The 25432-nt window shown below is 40.8% G+C and overlaps 1 protein-coding gene across 3 annotated transcripts in view; it reads right to left on the bottom strand.

Annotated features, from left to right (window-relative positions):
* Window positions 1-1934: 1934 nt before the first annotated feature.
* The window catches only part of LOC310984581 (venom factor-like), a 36880-nt gene continuing 13382 nt past the window's right edge, over window positions 1935-25432 (bottom strand). For 2 of the 3 annotated variants that reach the window (XM_083969831.1, XM_083969833.1), the window contains 37 exons: window positions 25297-25388; window positions 24632-24714; window positions 24264-24351; window positions 24070-24172; window positions 23447-23561; window positions 22512-22627; window positions 20648-20791; window positions 20150-20365; window positions 19871-20071; window positions 19628-19783; window positions 19307-19436; window positions 19047-19115; window positions 18029-18325; window positions 17279-17519; window positions 16720-16808; window positions 15956-16095; window positions 13117-13326; window positions 12876-12936; window positions 12075-12158; window positions 11781-11984; window positions 11608-11683; window positions 11138-11294; window positions 10621-10734; window positions 10380-10527; window positions 10092-10255; window positions 8840-8995; window positions 8677-8736; window positions 8499-8589; window positions 7177-7228; window positions 6893-6980; window positions 5848-5937; window positions 5287-5392; window positions 5096-5185; window positions 4912-4995; window positions 3946-4026; window positions 3362-3509; window positions 1935-2920 (listed from right to left, as the gene is read on the bottom strand). In XM_083969831.1, coding sequence (XP_083825957.1) covers window positions 2779-2920; window positions 3362-3509; window positions 3946-4026; window positions 4912-4995; window positions 5096-5185; window positions 5287-5392; window positions 5848-5937; window positions 6893-6980; window positions 7177-7228; window positions 8499-8589; window positions 8677-8736; window positions 8840-8995; window positions 10092-10255; window positions 10380-10527; window positions 10621-10734; window positions 11138-11294; window positions 11608-11683; window positions 11781-11984; window positions 12075-12158; window positions 12876-12936; window positions 13117-13326; window positions 15956-16095; window positions 16720-16808; window positions 17279-17519; window positions 18029-18325; window positions 19047-19115; window positions 19307-19436; window positions 19628-19783; window positions 19871-20071; window positions 20150-20365; window positions 20648-20791; window positions 22512-22627; window positions 23447-23561; window positions 24070-24172; window positions 24264-24351; window positions 24632-24714; window positions 25297-25388 — 4686 coding nt within the window. In that variant the 3' untranslated portion in view covers window positions 1935-2778. The remainder of the gene's footprint in view (window positions 2921-3361; window positions 3510-3945; window positions 4027-4911; window positions 4996-5095; window positions 5186-5286; window positions 5393-5847; window positions 5938-6892; window positions 6981-7176; window positions 7229-8498; window positions 8590-8676; window positions 8737-8839; window positions 8996-10091; window positions 10256-10379; window positions 10528-10620; window positions 10735-11137; window positions 11295-11607; window positions 11684-11780; window positions 11985-12074; window positions 12159-12875; window positions 12937-13116; window positions 13327-15955; window positions 16096-16719; window positions 16809-17278; window positions 17520-18028; window positions 18326-19046; window positions 19116-19306; window positions 19437-19627; window positions 19784-19870; window positions 20072-20149; window positions 20366-20647; window positions 20792-22511; window positions 22628-23446; window positions 23562-24069; window positions 24173-24263; window positions 24352-24631; window positions 24715-25296; window positions 25389-25432) is intronic. The other variant, XM_083969832.1, reaches the window with a different exon arrangement.

The following is a 25432-nucleotide window of genomic DNA, read 5'->3' as shown; positions in this document are numbered from 1 at the left end:
TTATATTGATAAAGTAAGATGTCTGCTTTTATCATGTCATATATTGTTACTTATGATGCATTTCATGTCTATTTTTTTGGCCACCAAGTTTTAAATAATTGTATCCAGCAACGCGGATCCTGGAAGCAGTGGGACAACTTTTTAAAATTGGACAGGAAATTAAATGATCTAAATATTTAGCCAAATTTCTGAAAGTACTTGCTGAAGGTTAGTCCACAAGCAAGCACACACCAAAGCTGTAAGTCCAGCAGGTCAAAGTTGAAGGAGCAGGTCTGTCTGTAAGACAATTATTTTAAATAATGTGTTTTCAATTTCTCTTTTCATTTAATTTACATTTCTACAATCGTGCAACCTCTTGGTACCATTTTGCCTGGAGTCAGCAGTTTTTTTGTGTGTGATTTGTTTTGGTTGCATGTCAGACAAGTCAATCTAGATCCTGGTGTCAACCTCTCAGAGACTTTTGTAGCTACACCCATCTTCTTTGAAACTTGAATTTTCCTTTCATTGGATAATTGAAAATGGTTTATCAGAATAAAGTTTGTTAATTTTTTTGTTCTTCAATTCATTCTCCTCATCAGAAAGAAGAGGAACCCATCTGAGCCTGGAGCGAAACCAGACAACGTTGAACAGGTGAGTAAACAGTTGTCTACTACATCGATGTAAAAACCACTGCATCTTCCTATTTGACCCACATTTTTCACTTCCCTCTCCAACGTGGGCAACTTCCTTCTTTCACATTCGAGTTTTTATTGAGGTTTCACGAAAAATATTGACAGAACAGGACATCAAAAATGAAACACAACCAAAAAATCTGTCTGGAGAAAAAGGCGGTGAGACCAAAAAACTGGGGAACTAATCACAGTTTTTGTATATAGCAACATGGCAGTCACTGAAGAAAAAGCTATTGTTCCGACTGTCACTTTGATTTTGAGGGACTGTAATATGGATTTTTCACTAAAAAATAATAAGTACATAAAATACACCTTTGTCATCAGACCCATACTCAATCTCAAATGGCCGAGTATGGGTCTGAAAAATAACAGACATCAAAACTAACAAACTTTTATTGTAATGGCAATGGTATATAGTCATTTGAGACCTTCAAAACTAACAAACTGTGACATATTTTGGTATCAAGTCTTCACCAGAGACAAACAATTTATGATTTCATAGTAATTATATTGATAGTATCTGTAATGCCCCTTTTCTTGTAGCTATTGCGAAGGACTGATTTTTACCTGATCACATAGTTATATGGATTTTCAATGCCAGATTGGATGAAGTGTTCTAACTCTTGAGTTGTGTAAATAAAGGAGTTGCCTCCAAATGTAAATACGAAATAAATTCTTTGTCACTGGCATGTATTCTGACTCAGAGCCAGCAAGAAGAAGAAGAGGAGGATGATGAAGTTCACTATGCCACTGTGAAGTTCTCTCCGAACCGCCAACACAGTGTCTACTCCAATGTCGGAGTAGCTGGGCCCAGAAGACAAGAGGACAAAGAGGAGGAGGAAGTTGTCGTGTACAGTGAGATCAGCATCAGAGGTGTCCGTGCTGCCCAGAGGTGAGCAGAATTCACATTTGTGTCACTTTCATATAAACCTGGTTTATTCTTATTTATTTTATAACAACTCTTGAACTGTTTGCATTGGTTTATATGTCTCATATCTACACATTATTTATTTTTAATTCCCCCTTAGCACCAGACATCAGGAAACTGGGGAGGAATCGACTGCTGTTTACAGCACCATCAACAAAACCTACTGATCACGTGTTTACATCAGGTAGGTTGCTTGTTTATGTAGGTGACAACTGATTTAACATATTTAATCTATTCAGATGAGTGTGATTATAAAGAACTGAAACAACATTTTTTTAAACACATTTATAAGAGTTCACTTTATCTTCAGTCAATTAAAACAATCTGCGAAGGACTTTGATTGTCAACAGAATGTATTTTATTTTGTAAGCTTTAAAGCTTATTTCATATTGAAGCACAGACAACAACAGACAGATAAACCACAACAATGGGACGTTCAAGTAAAACAACAAACTATTTGTACATGCTTTCAAATAATCATAAACACTTATATAAACAGTGAGTAGAAGTTGTGCACTGTTGGAACAATGACGATCTATAAACTCGTCACATCCTTTTCTCTGTTCATGTCAGACAGCAGCTTCGGTACAGTTTGACTGTTTCGTGTTATTTTTATCCGTCCTCTGCGGTTTCATTTGTTTGTTTTTTGACGCTCATGACAGGTTCTTCCTCTTTCTTATTATTTCCAAACAGTAGTGAAAAAGCTAAATGAAATCAGTTCTCTTTTCCACCGTGAAAAAACAACTGTCGAGAAAAAAGAAGAAGAAACACTTCATAAAAACAATACACTGTTAAGCATTAGTTAAAAATACTTATTAATTACATAATTACAACATCAATGTTCAACATAACATACTGTAAGTTTTAGTAGTTTGTTAATCATTTACTAACACTTAAAAAACCTCATTAACCACTGACATCTCCTCAATAACTGGACTCTATTTGCTATAATACTTTATTTATAAATGAAAAAAGTTTAAAAACACATCAATAAGCACATTATAGATGAGTTTATTAATCCAGAATAAAACATTTAACTGGCTAGTATCAGTGTAGTAAGAATGCTTTATAAATGCTGAGTTTAATAGTGTGTGGTTATCATAGAGGCTTTTATCGTAGAGGTTAAACCTGTGGGTCACCAGGTGGTCGTTGTGTGGTTGTCACTCGGCGATAACACCTTTACAGGCGACAGCCTTCGTTCGACAGTTGGTTTGCAGCATCGTCGATGTTCTTGCATTTGGCCTGCAGGCTGGGTTTGCTGCAGTCTGTGGGCGACGGCCAGAGCTCCACCCACGTGTCCTTCCCCAACATGTAGATGTAGCTGATGCAAAGAGAGACGAGCGGAGTTACATTCAGACTGTTTAACAGCTGTGAGTATATTATTTACCGTAGTAGGGCTGTCAAAGTTAACATGGTAATAACCTAACCTAACCTAATAATGCAGTAATGCAAATTCTTTTTAAACGTTTAACCACACTATCATTTAATCCCTTCAAGGTGAAATTTCAATAGACAAAAAAGATAAACTATGGACAAATATTTCAATTGATTGACAGCCCTAATGTTTACTAGGAACACCAAGACAATCTAAAGCACAACAGTTTTGCCACTTTTCCTTTAAATAATGATAATAAACACAGTGCATCAACAGCCAGAGCAATAAAACAGGTAACTGTGTGGCTGACTGGTTTTCAGTATGTTTTAAGAGTTCAGTTTGAACCATCAGTAATTGCATTCAAAACTGAATGTTATGTAATCTTACCCGTTTGTTTCGGTGTCGACCTTCCACTGGTCGCCTTGGGGGCCTATGATGAGGTAGTGGGAGCCCGGCTGCAGGTTCAGCCCGTCGCTGCAGACTCCGTGTGACATGAAGAACCTACTCTGGCCGTCTCGAATCCCAGCCTCCACACCTGAGGGTGAATGAATGAATGAATGAATGAATGAATGAATTTATTTATTTAAAACAAGGACAATGCACAAAAAAACATTAATCTTGTAAAACAAGAAGAGATGCTTTGAGCCAGGTTATAGCAACAATTGCTAATTTCCGCCTGTAGTCCCTGGGCAGGTAAAGTGCTAAACAGATACAATATTAAGATTAATTGAAATAAGACATAATAACCATAATATTTAAAAAAAAAAATTGACAAAATGCACTAATAAAAGTAGGGAAACAAGAGTGCCAAATCATAAAGTGCACAGGGTGGAAACATGTGTTGCACAAATACACAATTAACCACAAGAATGCGCACGTGGGGACTGGGGTCAAGCGTGATTATGGCGACGTACTGTACTTCTGTGGTTTTCTACTAGTGTGTTTGTGTGTGTGTGTGTGCAGTGACCCACCCAGTTTTATCACTTGTGTGATTTCCATCTCGTACTTGTCGTAGTAACTGTGGCTCACATTCAGCACCTTCACCTTGAGAACTGAAGCACAAGAACAATACAGATGAATCCTCTCTGATGAGGTCGTACAGATGTTTACAGATGTTCATGGCCCAGGGAGGATGAATTATATTGTTCTTTAATATGCACATTATCTTACAAAATTGTAGAGAAAGTGTTAGAAATATGAAATGACTAAGTGATTCCATAACCTAAAAACTGTTGCTTTAAGACATTTAATAATACTAATACCGCTACTACTAATAATAACCCTACTACTGCCCAATAAATGATATGTATCATATATTTTCCTGTAGAGATTCATTATCAACAGGGTTATCTCAATTTTTTTTCTTCTTTTTTTTTCATAATTTATTTCAAAAGATGAAACTTTAATCTATTGTAGAAAGACTCTTTGCGTTTAAAACATGTGCATGAAATAAATTGTGAACAAGCTTTTAATGCCTTGTACATGTCTTTCGGAGTATTCGATTTTTGATTTTCATGACAACAGAGATGTTATCCTCATATAGAAACTACTGAGCAATCAGGACCTAAACCACATGTAGCGAGACAAAGAAACAGGAGCAGTTTTACAAAAACCACTGATGCTCTGCAGAGGTGGTTTTATGCAAGACTCTATTTAAACCTTCGCAGTTTGTCCTGTAGCAGGATGTAGGTGGAGTTTTAACCACTCATACTGAAAAATTGTTTGTCTGGAAATCACCCAGTGATGACTTGAGACTTTGGCTGACAGTGTGTGGGTGTGTGTATGTGGTTGTGTGGTTTATTTGTGTGTGTGTGTGTGTGTGTGTGTGTGTGTGTGTGTGTGTGTGTGTGTGTGTGTGTGTGTGTGTGTGTGTGTGTGTGTGTGTGTGTGTGTGTGTGTGTGTGTGTGTGTGTGTGTGTGTGTGTGTGCTTTCATACCATGGTGTAAGCTCTTGCAGGCAAACGTCTCTCTCTCTTTGTTTGGAAAGTCTTCATTGTCAGGTTGAGTGATGCAGCAGTCTCCTGGAGATGTGAGGAAAAGGAAAAAGAAAGCAGTGAACTAAAACTGAAAGTAACCGGAATCGACTAAAGTCTGATATTTCCGACCCGTGCGTCTCCTCACCCTGAGTACAGCGGCAGACGTTGTCAGTGCAGATGGTCTTGAGCTCCTCTTTGTCTTCTTTGGGGGAGTAGGTCCGAGTGCAGCGGCGATCTGACGGGACAAAGCCAAAGCAAAGCAGGGTGTGAGACCTCGAAATTTACTGAGGGGTCTAAGTGGGACTCTGTGGTCCAGGTCTGGGTCTCGTGTCCTACCCGGGTCGTAGTACTCGTAGACGGTGACTGAGGACGGCTGCAAGAGTCCGACTTTAAATCTCTGCTGCAGCCTGAAGATCAAGATGTCTGGCTCTCTGTGCGCCACCTGAGGAGGTGACCGGAGAGGTTTGTTTAGCAACAGCACAGCCAATGAGAACGATTAAAGCTCAGGCTGCAGGTATTTGTTGGTGGAGATGCATTTAAACTGGGAAACTGGAAGTTAGCAGTCACATATTTCAACTGGAAGATGGATTTCTGAGTCGAAAAGTCATGACAACCTCACCATTTCTGACCAAAAAAAATCCAAGATGGCTGCGATGGATGTGTTGCTACTATACACAAAATAATAGTCATAATGATAATTCAATAGAGCACATTGTGGGTTTAATGAAAGAAAAGGAATAAGTTGCCTCCTCTTGTAACAGGTTTCACTCAGTTGTCCAGATTAATTGATTTTCCAATAAGAAACATTAATACAATATGAAGAAACCAGTTTTTCAAAGAACAACAACAAATTGAAAATTTACAACAAGAAGCAGTGAGTCACTCTGGTGTCGTTACCTTGAACACGTGGAGGATCAGAGAGCCTCTGTCGCTCAGGTTATCAACAATCTGGAAGTTATTGATGTAGCGGTCCACTTTGTTTGACAACTGGAAACAAACACACATACATATACAGATTAATTTAGCATCCCTAACTTTTATAACCCTTATATTAAAGCTCCATACAGTATAAAGGTAGATGTTTGTGTTAAAGCTCCATACAGTATAAAGGTAGATGTTTGTGTTAAAGCTCCATACGGTATAAAGGTAGATGTTTGTGTTAAAGCTCCATACAGTATAAAGGTAGATGTTTGTGTTAAAGCTCCATATGGTATAAAGGTAGATGTTTATGTTAAAGCGCAATATGGTATAAAGGTAGATGTTTGTGTTAAAGCGGCATACGGTATAAAGGTAGATGTTTGTGTTAAAGCTCCATACGGTATAAAGGTAGATGTTTGTGTTAAAGCTCCATACAGTATAAAGGTAGATGACCATGTGTAGTGTGATTATAAAGCAGCTCTAGGTTCTATATATGAATACTGTGAAAGTATCAAAGCCTCAGTTCACAGAGAAATGCACACAGCCTCTATTCAGAAACTGAGCCTTAAAACCAGCCGTCAGGACTTCCTGTCACTTTGTGATGTCACAACAAAGCCCCGCCCCCTCACCACCTGGACCCAAACATCCAACACCTGCCGGATTTGGTCTCCTTAGGATTTAACTGGCTTTTTGTTTGTTTGTTTGTTTGTTATTTACCTGAAACCATGCTCTATTGTTATTGGATCACTCTGAAATCAATCAGCCAATCAGAAGACAGGCTCAGAGCCTCCTGTCTTCTGACTGGCTGACACGAACCAGTTGTTACCAGAGCTCCAGAGTGAAACTGAGCGAGGAAATTTTGATCTTTAAAGCCACAAGTGTGTAACAGCGACATTACAGTTCAAATGTTTGTTTTTTCCAAAGTAGAAACAAAATAACTGATTCTTTTTGTGCTTTTGGACTCTTGAACAGTACAACAACACTGATCTTTGTCTGTGTGTGTTTTCAGATGTGGGTTTATTACCAGCTCCAGGTCGGAGTTTTCTGGGGTGAAGCCAGTGGGCAGGCTGACGTCCAGGACCACCATCCTGACATCTCTGGGTCCTAAAGCTCTGTGAGACGAAGGGAGAGGACGTCAACAGACAGAACAGGAAGGGAGCTTCAGTCACACACAACACATAAGACACAGGAAATATGACATTTATCATCACTAAGACATTTGTTGTCTTCCCTGTGCTGTTTGAATATTTAAAAGTCAAACAGGTTCAACGCCCTGAAGAAACATGTAAGGCGGTGATAATGACTCACCTCACTTTGATAGTCATCTGATAGGTCTTTATTGCATCTGCTGGTGGTGCTTCTGTTACAGGACAGAGACAAAGAAACTATTAAAATCGGGTTTACTTGATTAATAGTTCATACCTTTATGCATTATTTTTCATTTTTACCAGTTATTCTATGTTTTCAGATGTGATTGTTTTGTCTTGATCTAAATTTTGTAATTGCTGTTTTCAAATGGTCTGTATGAGTAAAATTTATATCATTACTCAGTTATGTCACAGTATTGTATTTTTTTTATTTTAGGTCATTAGTAATAATAATGTAATAATCTATAGAAATCAATTGAAGATATTAGGTATCTGTTGTAACATTTAATATGAATTTTTAAAAATCTTAGAAATATTTTCAGGTTTTGTTTGTTTGAAACTTTTCTCCCTTAGTCAAAATTGACCTGATCGATTTTATTATTTATAAAACAGTATGAAATTATTATTTAATAAGTGCATTACAATTTTTAAGTCAACTTCAGTCCTATTCGTTACCACGTCTTTTACACTGTCTTTTGGACTTGTATGGTCAATAGACCTCATTAAGTGTCATTAAATCAAGGATTATATTGGCCGACTGTAGCAGAGTGAAGAACTGAAGTGAATAAAACTCTATAATAGTGGAAATTAATCACATTCACAAATGGTAGTAATTATGGGTGTGCACCTTTACAATATAAGACAATTCAGTACGTATCTTGATACATAGGGTACGATACGAGTCAGGAACAGTGCATACAGTATGGTTCATTTTTTATGGTATGATGCAATCTGATTCCTTGTTAAAAGTAGACAATTGCTTGACATTAAGAATTAACATATGTCGGTACTATAAATGTGGCATTGCTTGCCTTCCAACAGATGTATCCATTTATCTTTTGACATGTAAACTCAGAAACATGTCATTCTTAATAGCATAACATGTTGCACTGTAAGAACTTCACAAAGCCCCTCTATCTGACAATGAAAAACAAACAATGTGAGCAATGTTCCAGTAAATATATGCTTGTTTAATAAACCACCTATGTTTTCGCCTGTGTGTGACTCACTGAATACCCTAGTTTGTAAAATATGACTCCTTAACTTCTGGTTGGGGCTTTAAGTTTACTCTTATTATTAGAAAGCATCTACACTGCCGGAAAAAACAAGAGCGGTGAAAAGCCATCAGCTTAAAAACAATTAAATGATGTCAAAGTCTTTAACTATATTTTAAAAGTATAGTTTCCTAAAGGTAGTTTAAATGTCATTGTTTATGTGACATTTGGTGCATTTTCTCCATTTAAAAGCAACAAGTCGAGTTACCACTGGATTCCTCGATTGCGACGCTGAGCTCAAAGTGCTGGCACGGCCTTTTCTCATCCACCTCATGCATTTGGTTGTAATGGGTCACCACCTTGGATTAAAAATTAAATAACGTCATTACTTATTTATACACCAGTCATGTCAGTCATGTTCATGATACAGAGTCCTGTGATCGTACCTCCACTATTCCCTGTCCGTTCCCTCGAGCCCGCACCAGCAGTTCAGCGTCAGCGGGCATCTACACAACGCAAACAGCTGTTAGCTGCGCAAATCTGAACTTCATAACACACTCAGCTACAACTTCAATAACAATGGACTTCAGGCTCCTCTCAAGGCCTCACCTTGGATGTACGAGCCACGTAGGCGGTGCCGGTGTCGAAATGGGCGTCGATTTGAGTACGTCCAGGTATCTTGATGTCCACGTCCAGACTAACATCATCAGGGGAGGGTCTCTTAATGAGGTACTCGGACAGCGCGTGGAGCACCACCATGGTGGACTGGGAGGCGAAAGAGAAAGAAAAGAAATTTCATCAAGGGCTGTTTAATATCTCATAAGTCAAACAGAACATTTAAAGTGACATTTCCCAAGTATTTATGATCTTGTCATCAAATGTATCATGTAGTTTGTGTATAAAAACTAGCAGTTCCCCAACATTTCAATCCATCAGACTAGAATCACCTCCTTATGGTCGTCTGCTTCTGTTACTCAGACTAGCTCTCTTTTTGTGCAGTCTGATAAAATATGAAATGCTTGTGTGAAATCGTTTCACTATTGCTGTGTGATGTTGTCAGTCATGGCTAAAAAGGGTTTTGTGAACATTTGTACCAAATTTGAGGAGATTCCCTGAAAACGCTCCGTTCCTGAGATACTGCATTCAAGCAGAAGTAAGCAGAATGTTTGTGTTAATATAAGTCTTAAATAGTTCTATCTTCCGACAGCAATCACTTATATAGAGTGTTTGATCCGAAACACGGGTCTGTCAGTCACTCTGCTCTGCTGTAAGCCGAGGAGAAAACTTTACTTGTATCCTACAGCCTTTATCCAATGAGGAGAGAGAACGGTAAAGGGGCCAAAACGACCGGATCGCTTACTTCTGCTTTCACAAAGACAAAACTGTTTTGTGTAAGGCCACGCTGGCCCTGACCTTTGACCTTTGGCTACCAAAATGGAGTCAGTTTATCCTTGAGTCCAAGTGAATATTTGTGCCAAATTCAAGGAAGTTACTTGAAGTCTATTTGGAAATATTGTGCTCCTAAGGGCAAAACCAGGTTTCGTGAGGTCGACACCCACGTTGATCTTTGATTCTTGAGTCCAAGTGAATGTTCGTTCCACATTCAAAGAAGTTCATATGGAAGAAATTTAAAGATGATGAATGGAAGGATAACACTGAAAACCATCCAAAAAACAAAAGTGTACAGTTTGTGATCACATATTGTGATTCTATCAAACTGAAGTTGGTGCAAAACGTTTTGATGCAGCTGAAAGATCTAGAACTTTCCATAAGAGGAAGGAATGAACATCTGTATAGCAACATCAGGCCGGCCCATCTATCAGACATAAAGCAGGTAAAAAAAACAGCTAGATTATCACACCTGGGTGGGCCCGAAGCCGCCGCCTCTTCTTCGCTGGCTGTTCAACCAGTTGAAAGGCGCGGCTGCCTCCTGTATGCGTCCCATCTTCACCAGAGCCAGCAGGGCGTAGCCGGTCGCCTCCAAGGTGAAAAATTGGTTTTGACGGTCGGGCCAGTGGGTGCCACCTGGTGGAGAAGAACCACACACCGTCATTCATTCACCACATCACAATGTTGTCTATTCTTATCATCAACTACACCCTCGTTTGTTTACTTTTAGCAACAAAATTAGACTGAATCCACATCAAACCTGGAGCTGCTGCTCTGAGTAAAACAGTTGGCAGGGTGGAAGGTTGAGTCAGAGCCAATGCGTACGAGGCGATGGCCACCGTGTACGGCCTCCTCCCCGGCTTTGCCAGTGCTCTTGTCAGATATCCAGCTGTCTTAGTCATGGCATCCTTACAGGACACAAAACACAAATTTTATGGATTAAATGACAGCTTGACACATTCAGGCCTCTCGCTGTTTTTGTTTTTCCTCCTGTTTATTACCTCCAAGCTCACGCCTGGATCACTGCATTGAATCCTGGCCTGCTTGGCCTCAGCCAGTGCTATGAGGATGAAGGCTGTCAGGGTTATTTCTGGATCGTCGCCCTTGTGACCGCCCTGGAAAACACACACAGGAAATAAAGGGTTTTATTAAATCTTGAATCCTCCTTGACCTTTGACTACAAAAATCTAATCAATATATCTTTGAATTTGACTTCTACCAAAGACATTTGAACAAAGTCTCTCAAGGCATTGTGGAGATATTGCATTGCATGCTAGGCCAAAGCTGTACGTTGTGAGGTCACTGTGACCCCGACCTTTGACCTTTGGCCACCAAAATCTAAGCAATTCACCCTTGAATCCTAGGGAATGGTTATGCCAAATTTGAATCAGTTTTGTCAAGGTGTGACTGTGGTATCGTATTGTATCATATCGTATTGTAACATCCATTAATTGAAACAGGAGCAAGAAGATTTGAGCAAAGATGAAAGAAAGAAATGTGTGTGTGTGTGTGTCTCACCGTCATTGTGGTGCTGTAAACTGGGTTTGACTCTATGAAAGTTCCCGCTCGGTATTTGTGCTGCAGCAGGTAGAGCAGAGGGTCACACACTTGCTGCTTGTCGACGCCGACGATGGTGTAAGCCATGGAGAACACCTTCACCACGTACGCCGTGATCCTGATAATCAGATGAGTCTGCGTTAAGTCACTTATAAACTTAGTCACTCTTAGTCACCTTTAAAAATTGTTTTTCTTTGGCATATCTGGAAAATCTGGCACAATAACATTGTTCAGTTGTGGAATATTAGATCGGCTCTTTCTTTTAAACCAGGTACTGTATCTTCACACGCCTGTTCTTACAAAACTGAAAACCCAAATAACTAGAAGTGTTCATAGTCTTGATAAAAGAATGATTCTGATAACACAATCTTTTATGAACATTTAATCTTCTTGTTTCTGATTTGAAATGTAATGTTACTCCTTGACAGTACCATGTACTTGCACCTTCCCGTCTGTAGGGGGGATAGGAGCCGTCGTTTCTTTTGTATGCAAGCTGGTTCTCATAGCCTGAAAACACAAAACACCACATAATAATCCATCCATCCATCCATCCATCCATGTTGTAGGTATTTGTCTGCCTCATCCATTTGTTGTTTTCTCTCACCTCTCCTGATGTAGCCGACGGCCTCCTCCCTGCGCTGCACCCCCACGCTCTGCCAGGTGTTGGTTCGATCCAGGTAGAGTGTCGCGATGACCGGCAGAGTCATTCTGGCCAAGTTCTGCTCCACACAGCCACCGGGCATCCGGATGAGAGACGCCAGAGAGTCGTCACTAATGGAGTTATCAATGCTGTCTGCCAACAGGTTGCCTGGGGACGAAAAGGTGAAATCAAGAATCGCTCTATCCTGTAAAGGTTAACCTTTAATCCTTATCGCGGTTCTGCAACAGAGTCACTGACCTCTGACACTCATGAATGCCTCTGGAGAAGAGTTTGGCACAATTGACTCCAGTTTGGCGGGTCTGATACGAACTGTGTGTGAACCTGTAGTGAAGGTGAACAAAGCCATTATATAAGACTTGATGACAACCTCTGCCAGACCTGAGGAGGATCCAAGCCAATCCAATTTCCTCTAAAGATGTAGCCAAAAACCAAAAAGTATCCAATGAGGATCAGCTGTGGAGGGAAATGCTTTGAGGTCAGAAAGGAATGACCAGACTAATTTGATTCCTTTTGTGGCAAGGTGAAGAGGGCCCGGGCGGGGATTGAACCCACACCTCCCGGGTGAGAGCCATGCGTGCTTGCCAGTCACCCAAAGGGACATCCTCTTGGCCAAGTAAATGGTCTGTATTTACGTAGCGCTTTACTATAGTCGCTATAGTGACAGGACCACCACTGTCACACTTTCATTCAGCCAAAGGGCCAATGGTGTAACTTCATCACTCAGTCAGTCAGTGACAACCACATTTCTTTTATTGTTTTATGGAGTTGACCCTGTTGTCGTGGTCCAGCCAAAACACCAGGCCAACTGCTGGTTTGAGTAAAAGAAGTTCTTGACTATGCTTATACTACAGGTGTTTCTGCCTTTTAGAAAATGTCGATCTTTAGTATCTTTTGCTTGAGGTTTGATTTTACATCACACAATCACAATTTTTGGAAAGGCACTAAACATTTCCTGCTGAGTAGAGAGTAGAGAGGGTGGGACAAGCAGTTGACAGGAGATAATAATTGGAAATCATGCAACGCTCCAATCATCCTTACCTCCATGAGCAGATGGATCCAACACCTCAGTGACAACTTCAGTCTTTTGCACTCCTTCCATCTGTTTTTTATCAAAAACAACACATACATTATATTCATCTGGTTTGATCTCAAATTGCACTTCAATGTTGTCTATAAAAAATAGTTCTGGGACCATAGTAGTACTGCAAGATTCAAGGAATATTAGCTTGCCAGCGGCCATCTCTGTAGATGATATTTTTTATCATCATCCGTCACTCACCACCACTCGTAGGGGTTTCCGGATGCGGTCTCCTCCCCTCTCGTCGGCCGCCAGCACAGTCACCTCTAGCACAGGCCTTCCCACCACCAGTGGGACGATGGTGTAAGGCACCGCTACAGAAGAGCCGGCCTGAACCTGCACCTGCTGTATGTGTTTGGTCTTAAAGGCCACGCTGCACATGCCTTCTGTCTTCGTCAGTATCACCCTCACCTGAGCAGAACCAACCACAATACAATCAACGGTGTTGCTAGATTTTTTCATTGTTATTATTTAACAGCATCAATTGAGCTATTTGTAAGTTTTGCTGTTGCTGCAAAGCCAGTTTTAGCATTAACAGCGCTTCACTTACTGGTCTTTGCAAGAGCTTTGGGGATCACAGCACTTACAAGACAAGAGGTTATAATACACCCTGTGAGCAGCGGTACTTGCTCAGGGCAGACTGGACACTAAAGTGACTTGGTATCGGAAAGCGACAAGAGCCAGAGGCTACCTGGTAAGCATGCTAACTTCGGTAGAACAATTTAAGTGATAGATACACATAGACTGGTATATAAACAGCTGTTGATGCTGGTGTTAGCCATGTAGCAATAGCAAAACTTACAAATAACTTGACCCTGCTAGATTCAATTCAATGAAATTGTATTTGCAGAGCGCCAAATCATAATCCACATTATCTAAAGGCACTTAACAGGGTAAGATATCTACTAGTTGCATTGTTTAATTGTGGCTAGCTGACCGACAAACATTACAGAAACTGGCATGGTACTTTGTACGGGCGATCGCAAACACACGTTTGTGGAAACTGTTGCTTTACTTGTGATTTCCAGACTTGTCTTCATTTATTTGCTTTTACTGAAGTGCTATGACATTTGGTACTGGTAGGGTTGCAAAATTCCGGGAATTTTCAAAGTTGGAAACTTTCCATGGGAATTTATGGGAATATATGGAAATTAACGGGAATATATGGGAATAAACGGGAATAAATCTGAAATTTACAAAATTTAAGGTTGGCCCTTAACAGGGAACTTAAATATAGTTGGGGGAAATATATTGTAGCATAATATTGGCTAAAACAACCAGATTTAATGCAAGGCTATTCTATTCCAGGCTATTCCTCAATCACATGCACACTGCTTACTTTTTTTTATTTTGGGGGGGGGGGGGGGGGGGTAGTAATATTTTACTCAACATTCATCATGTTTTTGTTATTCAGTAAAAAAAAATTGGTTGTTCATGCAAGAATTAAAAGTTGATAAAGTTCTACTAAATAAATCTGTTGAAATGTCGTGTTTTTTAATTGTATTATTTTGCATGGATGTCTGTTTATGACAAAAAAAAATTACATTTATGTTTGGATATGATACAGCTTGTTTAAATTACCCCCAATTTCCAGTTAATTCCCATAAATTCCCAATAATTCCTATAAATTCCCATAATTCACATACATTCCCATAATTCCCCTGGAAAGTTTTCAATTTGGAATATTTCCAAAATTCCCCAGCTTAACTTCCCATGGAAAGTTTCTGGAAATTTACTGGAAATTTTCCGCCCCTTTGTAACCCTAGGTACTGGTATCCACAGTGTTCAAAAGGATAAATGCTAATGACTTAATATTTTCAGACATTTGTAGTAGATTTCAATTTGATTTATTTCAATTACGCCAATAACCAACATAATTATCTTAAAGCAGAAGTAAGCGGAATATTTGTGTTAATATAAGTCTTAAAGCAGAAGTAAGTGATATATTTGTGTTAATATAAGTCTTAAATAGTTATATCTTCCGACAGCAATCACTTACATAGAGTGTTTGGTCTGAATCACGGGTCTCTCAGTCCCTCTGCTCTGCTCTGAGTCGAGGAGAAAACATTTATCGTATCCTACAGTTTTTATCCAATGAGGAGAGAGAACGGCATGCAGGGCTGTGTGTGCAGCCAAGGGACGCCGTGAATGTGGCGACGTAGGGACGAGGACTGTTATGGTGCGTTCAAGGAAACTCGTTTTTTTCCGACCTGTGAAGTCGTACCAGTTCGATCTGGTACATAGACTGTACAAAAAGACGTACTGGTACGATTTCACGGGTCGGAAGTTACGAGTGGCCGTTATAGTGACTTTCACTGGTAAAACAGGTCGGAAAAACACGAGTGGGTTGCCTGGAACGCTACAAAGTCGTAAGTTGTGACTTGAAGCTGTAATTTATGATTTCAAAAGCCTGCCTGGAACGCAGCATTAGCGAAAACGACCGGATCACTCACTTCTGCTTTAAATAGTTATATATTCCGACAGCAATCACCTATATAGAGTGTTTGGTCTGAAACACGGGTCTGTCAGTCACTCTGCTCTGCTGTAAGCCGAGGAGAAAACTTTCCTTATATCCTACAACCTTTATCCAATGAGGAGAGAGAACGGCATAAAGGGGCGGTCCTCTCAGTGTGTGCAGCCAAGGGATGCGCGTGAATGTGGTGACGTAGGGACGAGGGCGGGGACTGCTAACTCCATCCGATGACAGGAAGTTAGCCAAAACGACCGGATCGCTTACTTCTGCTTTAAGGCATTTCACAAGGTAAGATAAAGATTTCATGATATTATACAAAGGAGGTTCTGAGAGAGATGTCTCTCTTCTCCTGAGGATGCATCGTAATGACTATGGTCAAAATTTCAACTTGTCCACATCTTTGGTTTAAGGCATTCACATTGGCCTCAGCTGCACTTTGTGTTAATGCAAACACAACAAACTAAGCCACTGATCAAAGTAAACACACCAAATGCAATCTGTATACGTAGATGTATTTATTGAATATCTCTAAGTGAAGTAACTGTTTATGAAGGTTTATTCTCTTACGTTTAAGTTGATGGTGTCGTAGTTGTGGATCACAGCTTTAATCTCGATCTGTTCGTTCCTTGCTACTGAATATGGCAGCTTCAGGTCCACGAAAAAACGCTTCCACACTCTCACGTTGTAAGGCTCAGCCACGCAGAAACCTACAGAAGCCGAGGAAGAAAAGACAAGTTTATTTGTACAGCCCATTTTTACAAAGAGTTTGTCTCAAATGGGGGTGGTTACTTGCACGTTTGGGATTGTGCATGTGTGTTTGTAACACTTCTGTTGTTTAGAGTTAAACCCGCAGATTTTGCACATTTTTGCAAAGTGAAAACAATTTGGTTGCAGAATGGAAAGTCAACAGATTTATCATGATTTCATTGGTTCTACTTTTTCAACTACAGTTTCAACTTTTAATCAAAGATCAAGTCAGTCAAATCCAGCTTGTTTTTAATCACTTATTTTTGCCACCAGAACTGACTTTAACTCATTAGATTATAATATAATATAATATAATATAATATAATATAATATTATTTATAATTATATATATAAGATTACATTTTTCAAGGAAATACCCAAAACAAAAACAAATGTTTTTGTGGCACAAAAAAGTTCAAAGCTTCTTGACTTTAGAAGTTGTTAAGACAGCTATCGGTTAAATTTGTGTAAATGAGGTGAGCTTGTTTGGTTTATTGTTACGTGAATATCACTTGATTCAGACATTATTACAAATATATGTAGGCTACTGTTAGCTTAGCATTAGTCCAGGTCTGTCTTCCTACCTGTTTTAGGCGATCCGCTGATGGCCAGAACTCCCCACTGTGTGATGCTGTCAGGAAAGGTCTTAGGTGGAATGGTCATAGAGGCCAACCTGTTGATGAGATTATTAATGTCTGTGTTACATCCCGTCCATGTTTTGTCTCACATGATGAGATGGTCTGGTGTTTCCATCTGATGGATGTGGAACACCAGGGTACTATAGTGATTGTATATGCCTCCAAATAGAAACCAGGACTAATAAGGACCCATGAAGCTGGGCCAATAATTTACAGCTCTTTATGGATCTACAAGTTGATACACAACATGATTGAGGAACCATTTTTCCTGTAGAGATGAATCTCGAACTCAACCAAATTGAGTCACCTGCTGTCAAAGTCATAGTATTTTATTTTAGGATAATTCATTCTAATCTTTCATTCATTTCTCCATTGATTTATTAATTTAATTTGACCCTTTTCCATGCCAATTTGCATTCCATCTGCCCTCAGACCAATAAAAAAATGAAAATATACTACTATAAATAAAAAAAGCTTGAGACAAAACTTATAATCTTCTACTCACCCGTCTCCATCCACCTTGGTGGGCAGCTTGAAATCGTTCCACAACCATGAGTCGAAGAACTTGGAACGAACGTACACGTCATCTTCGTCCTGGAAGAGAAGGTCGTCCTCCTCCTCTTCCTCGCCCTCCTCTTCCACCGGCATGCGTGCTGGTGAGTGCGCTACTGTTACCATCATAGTTTCAAATCTAGGTTGCAGATCTACCATAACGGACTTTATAGGTGTGTCTTGGCTGCGACCTCCTGTTGGGTGAAGACATATTATATGTGATTAGCAATAGTACCAAGGTGTATATCATTACTTTTGTTATTGAGATAAAAAAAGTAAGATTACATATGTTGCAACTTGTGTCGACTGTTTAAATATTTGTGCCTATATTTACATTTAATGTGCTGTTAATAACGTTATTGCTGTGTCCAGTTTGGCTTTTTGTGACATCCGTAGTTGTCTCTAGTGGACGATTGTTCATCTTTCCTGAGTTGTTACATTTTTTAAATGGTTTAATGACTTATCGAGGAAAAAGAAGTGTTGATATTATGAACGTAAAAATGTATAATTTATATGTATGTGTGTATAATTAACAACTGCTATAATTGTGTGCATTTTCTGCACAAGTAAAACTTGTAACATCATAATAAAATCTGCATCGTAGACATGGTAAACATGACATTCCTACACTGAATTTGAAAGTATCCTGTCAGAACATTTGAAGTTATCTTTTGAGCTGGTGAGGTGGAATTATGGTACTTACGCGAATAGACTCGTCGTTCACCAAATTCCCTTACAGAGTGACGTCCGAAGGCAACAATGGGGATCTTGGGGGCAGTTGAGGTGGTGGGGGCAGCTGTGGTTGTGGGTGGCGGGGTGGTGGGTATTGCAGTGTCATATACCTGGCTCCTGAAGGTGGCGCAGCAGTAGCGGAAAGCCAGGATGCACTCCCGGCCCTCGGTGATGTAGAGGGAGCGGCGTGTGCAGGAGTAGGGCATGCGGATCTCCCTGAGGCCGTCCTTACAGCAGCGCTGCTCCAGCTTCTCCTGGTAGTGACTCTCTGGAGACAGGGGGAAGTAATCACTGTTAGCGATGAGTCAACCAACACTTTCTTCTTAGGAATTAATTAAATTAGTGTTTGATGCAAAATGGGTCACTGGGAGTGGTAGACTCACACAGCATCATCGGTTATCCGTTATCACTATTTTATTATGTTCTATCAAAGGGATAGTTCAACATTTTGGCAAATTGGCCCATTGCCATAATCCCTATAGTCATAGCAGTAGGTTCGTTACCTTTAATTGTCGGTGCAAGCTATTTTTAGAATGGCGGAGCAGAGCCGCAAACTGCTCAGAGCTACGCTACGGAGGTTAATGGGATTTCTTGGTTTCCCTCATCAAACTCTTCATATACAAAATCCAACAACTCTGTCTCATAACTCATAACTTTCCGTTGTTATCTCATAATGGTGAATGTGCAGGTCACAACTTGTCCATGAGAGCGTTTTGGAGTTGTTGGATTGCGTACAGTATTTGATGAGTTTGATGAGGGAAACCAAGAAATCCCATGAGCCTCCGTAGCGTAGCTCTGAGCAGCTCACGGCTCTGCTCCACCATTCTAAAAATAGCTTGCACCGACAAATAAAGGTAACGAACCTACTGCTAACTAACTATCCCTTTAAGTTCTCTATAACGGGGTGGGCTTCTTCTAGTGACTGGTGGGTGAACAAGTGTTTGCCACAGACCGACACGGACCAAAGTCTCAGCCCCACACACACTCACCCAGCTGGGCTTTACGCTGCAACAGGTCAGCAGAGCGCCTCCTTCTGGCACTGCCTTGACACTGCAGGGCTGAGGAAAAGACAGGAGTGACCATGAGCTATTGACTGAAAAATATTGACATTCAGCCTTGCATACGATCCACTGCTCAAAATATACTGCTTTCATTTGGCTTCAGTGCTGCACTCTTCATTATTCACTGTTTGTCCAGGGACATAAACCACCTATAACAACTTCTATGCAAACACACAGTTACACTGTACATTGTCTGGGATCAGTTTTGACCCCGGCATTGGAGGTGTAGAGCAGTCCTGCATCTTTGAACACCCCCTTGGCGTCTTTCCCTCCCCCGTGGGTGCAGCCAATGTCTCCCTGCTCAACTGTGTTCCATATCTGAGAAAACATGGGGATAAAAGGGACATGTGGGGTTTTTTTAATGAAAACTTGGGTGATTGGTGCAGAACTACAGAACAACACAATTATCTGTGTTTTTCTTTGCAGAATTCATCAACAGCAACGAAAGTGAAACAATGAAAGTATGAAGCAGGTTCGCGTTGGATTGGATACCCACAAAACTCACACACCTTATTTTGTGTGAGTCTGTCCTTTTTTAGGAGGAAGACTGCGTTGTCCACGGCCACCAGGCTGACCCTTGACCCTGGGTCACCTCTAATTCGTAAATTAAAGCTCTCCCCGGGTTCGTAATCTTTGGCTCTGTCGCTCGCTGGCCCGACTTTAAGCTACAACACACAGAACACAAGGAACAGGAAACTAAACAAACAGATCGGTGTTGATTACATTGGGGAAAAGTGATGCTGAGCACTCACCCCTCCTACACAGGAATCTACCACATCCATCCAGATGGAGTCCGACACCACCTCTTCCAATCCGGCCCAGGGGATGGTGTAAAACGCCACGACCCGGAACGATGGCATCAGGTCTGCAGTGACTGTCACAGGAATGCTGGTGACCGTTTGATCGACCACGCCCAGTCGCTTCGCATCGACGATCTCGCCCTTACTGATAACCTGAGAGGGAAAGGACAAAGTCACGATCAGTATACTTTCTTACAGGTTTATTCCCGTGTGTGTTGACTCTCGTCTCACCAGGTAGGTGATGTGTTTGATGAAGTCTCTGTGCTTCTTGTCTGCAGTGTTGATGGTGAGCTGCAGGGACACCGACTCTCCTAGAGACACTTTGTTGGTCCCTGCAGAGATGTACAGGTAGTTTCTACGATCCGCGTTATAGGCAACATACGGCTGAATGGTGACGTGTTGTCTGGCCTGCTGCTCTGGTCTCAGACCATCCTGGTTGGTCTCCACCTGGAAAACAGACACAACAGTCATCTACAAACACCTCACAGTCACATGAAGGTAAAACAACAACAATACCAACACACAAGAATCTTTTAATGCCCCAGATCTCATCATTTATCTGAGAGCACTGTTCAAACTCATAAAGAGACACAATAGACTTTGTGTTTTTGGCAGAAAAAAAATCCTGCAAATGGATGAAGCATGAAAAACTGTTTGCAAATACAAGGACAATAAAAAACTTCAATATTATAAGGTAAAAGTGAAGGAGCAGAGTGTGTTTGTACTAACAGTGATGGTTTGTGGTAGTTGATCGTTGGGCATGTTGAAGACAGTGCGGGTGGAGCCAGAGGAGACGACCAGCGGTGAGTCCTGCAAATTCACCTTAACCTTGACGTTGTGGGCCGGGGAACCGTCATGGAGGCTCACCTGGATCTGGAGAGAGAGAGAGCGAAGGACCCACAAGAGCTTAAGAAGAAGAAGAAAGCACCCCTATATGACAGTCTTACATTGAAATACAGAGGGATACATCCATCCACCCACTACCCATCCATCCACTAAATCATCCATCCATCTACTAAATCATCCATCCATCCATCAATCCATCCATCCATCTACTAAATCATCCATCCATCCATCAATCCATCCATCCATCTACTAAATCGTCCGTCCATCCATCCATCCATCCATCCATCCATCCATCCATCCATCCATCTACTAAATCATCCATCCATCCATCCATCCACTAATCAATCCATCCATCCATCCATCCATCTACTAAACCATCCATCCATCTACTAAATCATCCATCCATCCATCCATCCATCCATCCATCCATCCATCCATCCATCCATCCACTAAAATTTAGTGGATGGATGGATGGATGGATGGATGGATGGATGGATGGATGGATGGATGGATGGATGATTTAGTGACTAAATCATCCATCCATCCATCCATCCATCCATCCATCCATCCATCCATCCATCCATCCATCCATCCATCCATCCACTAAATCATCCATCCACCCATCTACTAAACCATCCATTCATTCACCCATCCTTCCATCTACTAAACCATCCATTCCTCCCATCCATCCATCTACTAAATCATCCATCCATCCATCCATCCATCCATCCATCCATCCATCCATCCATCCATCCATCCATCCATCCATCCATCCATCCATCCACTAAATCATCCATCCATCCATCCATCCATCCATCCATCAAATCATCCATCCACCCATCTACTAAACCATCCATTCATTCACCCATCCTTCCATCTACTAAACCATCCATTCCTCCCATCCATCCATCTACTAAATCATCCATCCATCCATCCATCCATCCATCCATCCATCCATCCATCCATCCATCCATCCATCCATCCACCCACTAATCCATCAATCCATCCATCCATCTACCCATCCATTCATTTATCCACCCACCTACAAATCCATCCATTCATCCATCCATCTACCCATCCATTCATTTATCCACCCACCTACAAATCCATCCATCCATCCATCCATCCATCCATCCATCCATCCATCTACTAAATCATCCATCCATCTACCTACCCATCCATCCATCCATCCATCCATCCATCCATCCATCCATCCATCCATCCATCCATCCATCCATCCATCCATCCATCCATCCACTAATCCATCCATCCATCCATCCATCCATCTACTAAATCATCCATCTACTAAACCACCCATCCATTCATCCATTCATCCATCCATCTACCCATCCATTAATTTATCCACCCACCTACACATCCATCCATCTACACATCCATCCATCCATCCGCCAACCCAATCCACCCCGCCCACCAACCAGGTATCCAGTCGGTCACAGGGGCCAACATAGACGATCAACCACCCACCCACACACACACATTCAAACCTACAGGTAATTTACAGTCACCAATCAATCCACAGTGCATGTGTTTGACTGAGGGAGGAAGCTGCAATCATGTGTGATCTTTTTTAATTGGGAATTTGTGTTTTGTTTGGGGTTTTTTTTAAGAGAAAAAATAAATATATTTGAAAAACTGTATTTAGTTGCCTTTCATGACAAAATGAAGAATGCAAACAGACAAACGAAAAAAATGAAGCAGCCAGTGAAACACAGCCCTCTGTTCTCACCGCTAGGTCGAAGGGCAGGCCGGGTTTGAAGTATTTTGCTGTGTCTCTGAAGGTTATGACATAGGGTGACTCCACGATTTTAATCCCACTCTTTTCAGCTTCAACCAGGTCACTGCCTGTAGAGGAAAAACACAGAGGTCATAGAAAAGTAAATAACCAATGACCTGAGTCATTTCGAGACTAAAAAAAAGGGATTTTCTGTGTTGCAGGGGAGAGATTACACATCTGTAACATTCTGTTGGGAAAAAATAAAGATTTTAACGACGTCCCCGATGATTCCCCGAGTTGTGACACAGAGGAAAGTCAGAGCTTCATATTTGAGCTGCTGCAGATGATCATCCATTGATCTGTCCGAGTTGTGTTGTGTCCTAACAAACTCAGGCCTGATTACGACACATTGGGAAGTTTGATCTTTTCAGGCCGTGCAAACAAACCAGACTGAACAAACATCACAGGAGGTGGTTTCATAATAGATAAACTAACTCATGAAGAGCAGTATCATGTTTCTATACTACATGTGTCCCAATAAGTGATTGATTTTATTGATGGGAAATCGCCTGCCTTTATGTGCAGTCTGCGCTTATCTGCGTTGTTTTTCCATGTATACTCTCTCCCTGCACCCTTACGGTCTGTTGGCTCCATTGACACTTTCAGAAAACAACTCAAAACTCATCTGTTCAGAAAAGCATTTGACTAATGTCTATTTACCCTTGCATCTTGTTGTTCTTGAAATGTCTCTTTTATTTTGTGATTGTGCTTTTGTATAAAGTGTATGCATTATATACTGTTTTTATTCATGTGTCCATTATCTGGATACACAACTGTCTTTCTGACTCTCTGTGTAAAGCACTTTGTGACACTTGTCTGCGAAAAGTGCTATACAAATAATAAACTTACTTACTTACTTACTTACTTACTTACTATATTTAACCTACCTGTCTTGGTGAGGACAGAGGCCTTCACATACACAGAGTTGCCCACCAAAGACCTAATGTCGGGGTAAGCTCTCCTGATCTCCGCCGTGCTCAGAGTGACGACTCCTCCGTCCAGCTACAGGGAGACAAGAGTCCGTACAGTCATTTTACAAAACATGGGATTGAAGATACAAATCGATTTAATCACCATTACATCTGAGTTAAAGCGGCTGAATGTGGGTCTGTCGATGGGAGCAGGTGGTGGTGACTGCTGCTTGACAAGACCTTCAACCATTGTGGTGTTTATGAAACTATAGAAGGTATAACCCAACACCTTCAGGTTAGAGGTAGAATAAATTCATATATCACAATGGAATTCAATATATCTGCAATTTTTTCAATAGCTAGGTTTTCTTATAAATCAGGAAAACAGGTTTTATAAGAAAACCTGATTATTAGCTAAACAAGCTCACCATCAAGACTGGTTGAGACACATTTTACCTTCATCAAAACCAATTGCAGGTCCTGTCATTTGGATGTTGCGTTCGATTAATTGAGCAGCTGTGACACCAGAGAACGCAAAACGAAACCTGATGCAGTTTTTAGTTGTAGCTGTTGAACTATGGGACGGAACTGTGACTCACATTTGTGACCTGCTTCATTGTCGGCAGCCTCGTCATCTGGTTGTTCATCTTTATTCCAAACACCACGTAGGCCGTCCCCTCGACCGGCTTTCCATACAGGTACCTGAGACACAGTCACTTCATTTAACACTAAGATTAAAAAAAACTGAGCACAGGAGATTTAAAAGGCTCACGATAGGAAGTGAGTGATCGACCTGGCTGAGATCTCTACGGCCAGCTCAGTGTCCTGCAGGTCGAGGTAGGACTTCCTGGGAGTCAATGTGACGTTGAAGGCAGGAAGCACTGAAACACAACACACCACAATGTTAAGTATTCAGAAATAACACAACCTACCATTGTGAAACATGTGTTAATATTTGTATCCTTGTAGCTTTGGGCAAAACAAAAGTATTTCTTTTTTCAGAGGGAGGGTAATTACTGTCATTTGGCTCAAGACAAAAGTACAGTTGTGTTATTGTTGTGTTCGTTGATGGTTGTACCTACAGTAAGGTCAAGTGTGACAACAAAGCTGCTACTGATGTTTTAAGCAAATTAATAATAATAATAAAAAAAGGTCACATACCGTGTTTCTTGACCTCAAACTGGGAGCTGAATGTGTTCTGTGACCAGTGGTCAAACTTCACGGTCAACGTCCACGTTCCTTCACTGCACAAACAAACAATACAGAGACTTTTGGATCTATATATAAGTATTTGTGTGTAATTTTAACTATTAAAAAACTGCAGTTGATCAACTATGGTCTCATTGTCAGACAGGTGGTGGCCTCTGTCTCAAAACTGGTGCCATAACTAATACTGGTACTGGTAATACACCATTCAAATTAAGTTAAAAGATATGCAATGTTGGATTTGGTGACTTAAGTAAAGGTTAAAATGATCTATGTAATCAGAGTCACCACAGTTTAGGGTGAAAGTCTTGGTTTTAATCTGTCTCTTCTCATACAGTATATAATATATCTAAAATAGTCCTGTACTGGCCCGGTTTGGCGGCAGGTTTGAGAAAATAAAAGCCGGTCTCAGTCTCTCAGATTACCCTAACCCAAGATCGCCTGTTTGAGCAGTTGTTTTTGGGTAATTCTGGATGAAAATAAACAACATACATCCTTTTCCACGTGTCATGATAAGCCCCAATATCTCATGTACCGCTGTTGGACTGTTAGATAAAACAAGTTAATAGTTGACTGAATGCACTGACAACCGATCAATTAATCAATCAGGATGTTCTTACTTGACATATTCAGAGAGAAAATATGTGTCTGGGAAGAGTCCATCGACTGCTCTGACGCTGGACACCTGTTTAATCACCACGCCCTCTGGGTTCTGAAACAAACACCAAAGTTCATAGTGAGATTATTTTCACATTT

Source organism: Trachurus trachurus (assembly GCF_905171665.1).
Source record: "Trachurus trachurus genome assembly, chromosome: 1".
In the NCBI taxonomy this organism is placed as follows: domain Eukaryota; kingdom Metazoa; phylum Chordata; class Actinopteri; order Carangiformes; family Carangidae; genus Trachurus; species Trachurus trachurus.
Note: the sequence above shows the minus strand (reverse complement) of the source record. Positions and strands in the feature narration are given on the sequence as shown.